This window comes from Mastomys coucha, unplaced genomic scaffold, assembly GCF_008632895.1.
Source record: "Mastomys coucha isolate ucsf_1 unplaced genomic scaffold, UCSF_Mcou_1 pScaffold15, whole genome shotgun sequence".
NCBI classification, from domain to species: Eukaryota; Metazoa; Chordata; class Mammalia; order Rodentia; family Muridae; genus Mastomys; species Mastomys coucha.
The window spans coordinates 115,830,693-115,838,210 of record NW_022196897.1 but is presented as its reverse complement, the minus strand read 5'-3'; the positions used below and the strand labels follow the sequence as shown (position 1 = coordinate 115,838,210).

At 47.4% G+C, this 7,518-nt stretch overlaps 1 protein-coding gene and 5 non-coding genes across 6 annotated transcripts in view; all 6 read right to left on the bottom strand.

Annotated features, from left to right (window-relative positions):
• Positions 1 to 3,790, bottom strand: part of Nop56 (NOP56 ribonucleoprotein) — a 5,034-nt gene extending 1,244 nt beyond the window's left edge. The window contains exons 1-11 of the mRNA XM_031373259.1: positions 3,662 to 3,790; positions 3,413 to 3,502; positions 2,986 to 3,100; positions 2,484 to 2,645; positions 2,157 to 2,355; positions 1,657 to 1,844; positions 1,422 to 1,573; positions 1,158 to 1,258; positions 662 to 810; positions 317 to 438; positions 4 to 131 (exon numbers count right to left, since the gene is read on the bottom strand). Coding sequence (XP_031229119.1) covers positions 4 to 131; positions 317 to 438; positions 662 to 810; positions 1,158 to 1,258; positions 1,422 to 1,573; positions 1,657 to 1,844; positions 2,157 to 2,355; positions 2,484 to 2,645; positions 2,986 to 3,100; positions 3,413 to 3,502; positions 3,662 to 3,664 — 1,409 coding nt within the window. The 5' untranslated portion in view covers positions 3,665 to 3,790. The remainder of the gene's footprint in view (positions 1 to 3; positions 132 to 316; positions 439 to 661; positions 811 to 1,157; positions 1,259 to 1,421; positions 1,574 to 1,656; positions 1,845 to 2,156; positions 2,356 to 2,483; positions 2,646 to 2,985; positions 3,101 to 3,412; positions 3,503 to 3,661) is intronic.
• LOC116092713 lies at positions 200 to 271 on the bottom strand. The gene has a single exon (XR_004119436.1). It is a non-coding gene; the product is annotated as a small nucleolar RNA SNORD57 (small nucleolar RNA).
• On the bottom strand, positions 521 to 590 carry LOC116092714. The gene has a single exon (XR_004119437.1). It is a non-coding gene; the product is annotated as a small nucleolar RNA SNORD56 (small nucleolar RNA).
• LOC116092806 lies at positions 1,010 to 1,095 on the bottom strand. The gene has a single exon (XR_004119502.1). It is a non-coding gene; the product is annotated as a small nucleolar RNA SNORD86 (small nucleolar RNA).
• LOC116092733 lies at positions 1,913 to 2,045 on the bottom strand. The gene has a single exon (XR_004119453.1). It is a non-coding gene; the product is annotated as a small nucleolar RNA SNORA51 (small nucleolar RNA).
• LOC116092811 lies at positions 2,748 to 2,816 on the bottom strand. Its single transcript, XR_004119507.1, has one exon. It is a non-coding gene; the product is annotated as a small nucleolar RNA SNORD110 (small nucleolar RNA).
• Positions 3,791 to 7,518: the final 3,728 nt, after the last annotated feature.

The following is a 7,518-nucleotide window of genomic DNA, read 5'->3' as shown; positions in this document are numbered from 1 at the left end:
CACTCTTCTGGAGTACTACTGTTTTCTGAAGATGCAAGGGCCAGTGCAGCCAGTCGCTTCTTTTCTTTCTTCAAGCGTTTCTTCTCCTGTTTTTCCAGCTTTCTGGTGATTTCAGCAGCCGCTTCCTCTGCCTGGCAAAAAGCAAGGTGCTGAAAACCCAGAAGGCCCCTGACTTGCCACAACACTTCATGTCTTGCTGGAATCAGGCTCATTAAATCAGTTTTATTGCCTCCATTTCTGAAGGTCAGGCCAAGTCAGTTCATCATCTCCAACAGTCTTTGTAGCACTCAGCTACCACAACAAAGCACACACTGACCTGAACCACGGCTTCCTTCATGACATCCAGGTTCTTCCGTGGAATCTCTCCAGTCTCATAGAAAGACAGCCGCTCCTCAACTTGTTCTCGGAGTTTTTCCCCAAATACACTTGTGGGGACCTCTAGATGTGTGTGCACATGTAAACAAAGCCAATTACAACCCTTGAAATGACAAACTACTCCCCAGTCCCTCTCCCCTCAGCTTCTCTCAGACCCAAAGTGTCAACACTCACTAGGTGAACTCTGTTGACGAAAAATATTACCATCATTGTAGAAGCTGCTAAAGTATGTTGCCCCCCCCCCCCCGTAACCTCTTCACTCAAATGCTGACTTCCCCATCCATACCAGAGAAGCAATCGATTCTTGAGGCAATACTGCATTTGTTTGCTAGGTATCGGGAGATCCGGCCTTTGTTCTTCGCAGCTGCTCGGCCAATGAAGGTGGAATGAAAAATGAGTCCATATTTTGGTGTGTTACCCCGTGTCTTCAGGGCTCTGTGAGAACATTCAGTCACGAGTTTAGTCAGAAGACTTGACCCAAATGGCTAAGTTCCCCTCTTCCAACAATTTCCCACCAGGCTTGGCTGAACTTTCTACCTTAACACGTGCCAACCTAGCTCCCAGAGGCAGAGAGGGAGGGAAGGCATCCAATTTGCTGACCTGGAAACTTGGTCCCTTTTTGCTGGGCCCTGGGAATCACTCAGACACCAGGACTGGCCATCACCCCCATAGCAGAGGCCTGTATAGGTCAGGTCGCCCTGGTCAGCCATCATTGTAATCCCCAAATCAAACAGTGGACACCAGAAGCAGCACCTGACATGGGCAGGCGCCCTCACTGGTACCTGAACAGGGCCTTTTCGGCCCCAAGGATCTGTACTGTGGACGCTGGATACTTGGCCAAGTTGGTGAGGCTGCCAGCATGAGCAATGAGGCGTGCACCTACCTGGAGAAAGATCCAAGGAAGTCAGGTGAATAAGTGGGAACTCGACATCCCAGGCTTATCCCCACTTCTCTCCACCATGCAAAAACTAATGACGACACGCTAGCCACAAGTATAGCGGTACAGAATGCGAAGTTTTACTCCCCCACTTTTCCCCATGACGCACCGCTTCCCCAATTAAGGCTGACAGGCTGGGGGCTACTTGGCTCATCTTGGAGCGAAGGTAAGTGTGTAGGCTCTGGCGATACTCTGACAAAGACACCACACGACTGGAGAAGCTCTCGATGTTTATCAAGTCGATAGCGGATATGTCCATGCCTAGGAAACACCTAGTGTGAACAGGGGGATCAGATACTCAAGGAGTCTCATACCTTATATAGGCTGCCGCGCTCCGCACTGACCCATGGAGGACCGAGAGGCATCCAAAATGGCCTTAGCTTTGGCCCCATCCATTGTAATTTCTTCCAGTTTCTCTAACTTTTCTTCATTCAGCTCCCTGCGGTTGCCAATGAACTGAGCCAGGCGACAGTATGTAGCATTGTCATTGATGATCTTCACCAGCTCTGGAAAATGGTACCCATACCACTCCCTGCAGAGGAACAATCATTTCCTGATCCAGCTGTCAAACCTGATTTCAGGTCCCAGGCTCCCTCAAATCCATGTCTCCCTATTCACAATTCAGGCCAGGCACAGTGGCCTAGGCTGAGGTGTATATAGGGTAGGTTTACTCTGCCTCCTCTTTCTATACAGTCAGTGTAGGAACACAGCCTGTGGTAAGCACAAGGAGGTCTGGCTTTGGTCCAAGATTCTACCCACATGAATTATCAGCCCTGCTTGACTTTTAAGTTTGCAATAGCTAAAATGGAGGCCAAAGAAATCAGTGTTTGGTAACCTATCTCACCTGACACGCATCGAGAAGGTATTGATATCTTTATCCAGTTGGTCCAGGAGGCTTATGGACTGAATGATCATGTTGTCCACCCGGTTCACATTAAACTTAACTTTGGCACGAGAATAGCTGTGCCCCAGCCCTAGCTGGGCCTTACAAGCAGAGAGATCTGTCAGGCCCTTCACTAGATTATGGAAATGCAGACGAACTCCTAAAAAGAAGGCAGGAGTGTTAAGTACAGACCTTCCAGAACCCACATAGCCACTCTCCCTCTCCTGGCTTCTGTGGGCACTGCATCCACGTGGTGGACATAATACACGAAACAGGACTCTTACTTACCTCGAAGGATCTCAGCTATCACACCACCAGTTTGGCAGTTGTACCCCAACTCTTCCTGTATCGCAGCACCAATCTTGGGGTCTCCAACCCCGAGAAGTACCTTCTTCTTTTTAGATGGCAGGTATGTCTCCAGGAGCAGGCGGAGGTCCTCATGAACAACACCTTGGGACAAAGAACACAGCTCTAATACACTGAAGAATGCTTTAGCTGTAAGAGGACTCCATCTCCAGTCGGACCATACAATAACACCCATCCCCACAGGCATTGCTCAGAATTCATGGAGTCGTCAGCGATCACTCAGGGGATTGACAGATTCTCAAGTCATCATTGCAAAGCCCGGCTCAACCACAGGCCCAGGAGCACAATTGTGAAGCATTTAAGTGTTTTAAACTGCCAGCTTGTGGGTCTCAAATAATCCCTAGAATGTATCAATCTGAGAAGAAAATCATCTAAGAACACCATCAACCATCCAGAATCACATGTTCGGGAGGGGCCCTCTCACCTTCTGACACAGCATTGGCATTTTCCAAGGCAACCTGGGATGATGAAAAGGGACAAAAGGCCACCAGACGAACGACATTGTGGAATTTGCCAAGGTTAAGCACACACTCCTCCACCTGTAGGGAGAAGGATGAATGGGCTTTCTTTGAATATGGCTTCTATAGCGCAGTACAGCAGGAACACCAGCTGTAGTAGCAATTGGTGCCTCGGATCCACATCCCGACTTTTCTATAATTCTCAAGAAATGGAGGTATGAGATGTTTATCTCCAATCGCTCCTAATTATATAGATTCGAATTAAGGAGTCCCCTCATTCTAGCGCCCCCCCCGCCCGGTGTGGTCGGCCACGTGGGAACACGCGGTGCATGCTGGGGTTTGGCGGCCTTAGGGGCTGCATTGCAGCACCACGAGCCCACCGATTCCACCCACCTGCGGCAACAGCAGGCTGATCTCCTCTACTTCCTTCAGCGATAACAGCGCGTAGCCGACCGCATGCTCGAACAGCACGTGCAGTAGAACCTGAAAAGGGAACCAGCGCGCGGCCATCAGTCAAATTTCCCAGTCCGCTGGGCCGCTGCTACAGGAGGCCCTGGCCCAAACTCCGAGCCCGAACCCGAATGCAAACCCAGACGCACACCGAGGCCTTCACGACGCAATTAACCCACAACCACTCCTCACCATGGCGCCTGCTCCGAGCCCAGCTCGCAATGCGGCTAGCGCGCTCTGGCGCGCGGAACCAGACTGCGGAGACCACGCCTTCTCCGGTTTGACCAATCAGAAGCTGGGGACGGAACCATTTCCAGGCCTTCGTAGGGGTTCGCGGGTGTGGTATCGTCCGTCGGGCGGGTTGGACGGCCGCGGGCGCGAGCGGGCCTGTCCATCCCAGTCTCTGCGCCTGCGCGAGCCGGTGCAGTGTTTGGAGTGAATGGCGCCGGTATCTGGCAGGCCGCAGAGCGGCCTTGAGACCACCCTTCTCCGTCTTTGGTGCTTTTGTCCCCCGTGTGCCGGGCGGCAGAATTCGGTGAGGGGACGAGAGGCTTCCTGATGAACCTGTCAGGTTTCCCGCTGCCCAGATATTCCGGGTCCTCGCCTTCCGCCTGGGACCCTGCCACCGACGCAGCAGAAATGGCGTCTCCTTGCTGCCTGCATCTTCCTCTTAAATTGTGTTTTTAACAAAAGTGTTGGTGCGGGCTGAGGCGTAGATAAGGGCGGTTTACCTCTTCCTAGTTCTGTTCCTTTCCCTAATTCATAGAACCCAGCTCTGCTCGGCACCACGTGGTTGCTCATGGCCGCGTAAGCCCTGAATTTTTCCAAGGAGCTGCTTTCCTGTTTTCAGTACCACCTTTAGGCACACCAAGATGGCCAATTTAAAATTACTTTTGCTTTAGAGAAAAAAAGAAGACACGTTTGGGTTATAAATCCCAAACTTCGTTACCTCTTTTTTTTTTTTAAAGATTTATTTATTTTATGTATGTAAGTACACGGTACCTGTCTTCAGACACACCAGAAGAGGTCAACAGATCTCATTACAGATGGTTGTGAACCACCTTGTGGTTGCCGAGATTTGAACTCAGGACCTTTGGAAGAGCAGTTAATACTCTTAACCGCTAAGCCATCTCTCCAGCCCTTGATTACTGTCCGAACCAGCCGACAAGGGTGAGGCTGAAGTAGAGAGGGCGACTGAATGAGAACGAGAGGACGGACCACCGCTCTGCTGGCAATGGCAATAAACTTTATTGCGAGAAATCTTTTATAGTAAAACACAGTAAGACTAAAAATAGAATTTAACAACAATCATGTAGCACAATCTCTTAGCACTTTCTCATGGCAAAGCATACCCACTTCTTCATTATCTTACAGTAAATATTTTTCCCCCATGCCCAGGTGCATGAGGTCTGTTTCTTTGATCCTTGTACACACAGCTCTCAGTAGCCTAGAATTACTTCCAAAACATCTTGGATTCATGGAGCAGTTATGTCCTCAGCTGCAGGGAGATTATCAGAGGTGCCCCTTCCCTGCCTTTCAGCAGGGGGGCCACCCCTAAGTCTTCCCCTATGCCAAAGAACATTCCCACCATTCAGCAGAGGGGCCACCCCTAAATCTTCCCCTATGCTAAAGAACATTTCCACCACAGATTACCTTTTATTCGGCCTTACAGAAAATAATGCTAAGGGGGATTTCTCCCCTACCCTTCTGTCACTCTTCTTCACCTTCCATCACTCTTCCTTTCTCCCTCTAACCTTCCCCTCCCTCCCCCTCCTCCTTCTTTCCCCTTCTCCCTAGGCACCACGGGTTGGCTTTCAGGTGGCTCTGTAGCAGACTATGCTCTTCCAACCAGTCCTGTATATATCTGTTAGTGAGTTCAAGGCAGGGCCTCCACCAAGCTGAACCCTACAACTCCTAAGGGGAGTTTGAAAATTCTTATAACTATAAGGCACATTTATAAGTTGTATCTGATTTGGGCTTTTTTGTTGTTTTTTGTTTTGGTTTTGGTTTTTTGAGACAGAGTTTCTCTGTGTAGCCCTGGCTGTCCTGGAACTCACTCTGTAGACCTGGCTGGCCTCGAACTCAGAAATCCGCCTGCCTCTGCCTCCCAAGTGCTGGGATTAAAGACGTGTGCCACCCTGCCGGCCTAACCAAGGCAACTTTAAGGGAAAGCATTTAATTGGGTGTTTCCTTACAGTTTCAGAGGGTGAGTCCATAATCATCATGGCAGGGATCTTGGTGGCAGGAAGGCATGGAACTCTTTCTCTTTTCTATTCTTCCCGCCCACCCCCCACCCCCAGACAGAGTTTCTCTGTAGCCCTGGCTGTCCTGGAACTCACTACAGGACTCAGCCTGTGCTGTAGAAGACCAGGCTGGCCTTGAACTTAGAAATCCAGCTGCCTCTGCCTCCCAAGTGCTGGGATTAAAGGCGTGCACCACCACTGCCCGGCTCTGATTTGTTTTCTTAGTGAATTTACAGAATTCACACATGGGGTGTACAGATGGCTCAGTGGTCAATGTGCTGAGTACTCTTCCAGAGGTCCTAGGTTCAATTCCCAGCACCTACATGGCATTTCACATCCACCTGTAACTCCAGTTCCAGGGGATCTATTGCTTTCTTTTGGCCTCCACAAGTACCAGGCACATATGTGGTACACACACATACATGTAGGTGAAACACCCATACATAAACATTTTAAAATTTAAAGCACATTGTTCATTTTATTTCACTTATAAATCTATATATTAAGCATTAAACAATGATTAAATCGTAATAATCTCAGTATTACAGATATGGTTATTACTGCGTTTTGGTTTATGATCTCAAAACTAAATCAGTCACTATTTTTCCCATTTAAAAAGAAGACATTATTGTGTATGTGTATATGTGTTTGCTTCTCTGCAGGTGTGCATGGCACTGTGTGTGTAGGTCAAGACAGCTTTGGGGAGTTGGTTCTCTCCTGCCACATGGATCCCAGGGATTGAACTTGAGTCTTCAGGCTTGGTAGAGAATGTCTTTACCCACTGAGCCACCTCATCAGCCCTACAGTTCACATTTTTTTAGAGTGGAATTACAGAATTAATCTGTTGAATACTTAACTGTTAATTTCTTAAACATGACAAATAATTACTGTACATGGACAAATGGATGATTCCAGAATATAATGGGAAATAGTGATGGTATAACTCCATTATTTTTTACCTTAATCCTAAATCTGTTTTTAGAGATGCTTAACTATTAATGAGTTTCCAGTAAGAGGTTAGAATCTCTTAGTAGGTTACAGAGTTAATTTGGAGGTTCATGGGCAATATTAAGTAAATAGGATATAGAGACTAGGAGAGCGTATGTCACAGAGTATGGAGTACAGATTGTAAATCTTTTTGTCTTAGCTGTGTATACTTACACATATATATGCACACATAGAAATATCATATATTTACATATATGTAAACTATATGTATATATTTGTATAAATTTAGAATATAAAACCTCTTGAGAGCTCCTCGGTAAGCAAAAGAGTCATGGAATAAGTTGGCTGTCCATTATCTATAATGAAGCTGTCTTGGGCAGTGGTCAAAGAAATGTGTATGTATTGCAACTAGGAAGCTACAAGTGCTTGGCAGGGCGTGGTGGAACACACCTTTAATTCTGGTACTTGGGAGGCAGAGACAGGCCTGGGCTACATAGCAAACTCCAAGGCAGGCAAGGTTACCCAGTGAGACTCTGTTTCAAGGAAAGTAAACTATGCAGCTTGTGATTAGATGAAATGCAGCACAAACAAACAAGCAAAACAACAAGGCATTCATTTGGCTTCCTCACCTTCACCACTTCATTCAAATGTCACCCCTGCAGTTGAATGGTGACACACACCTTTAATTCAAGGCTAGTTTGGTATATATCGATAGCTATAGGCTAACCAGGTTACATAGTAAGACCCTGTTTCCAAAAAAAAGTCCTCCAATATTTACAATCCTAAACCTAGTGGGCATCTGTAGATTGTGATATCAGGCACCATTTCTTCCTTTTTTTTTTTTTTTTTTTTTTTTTT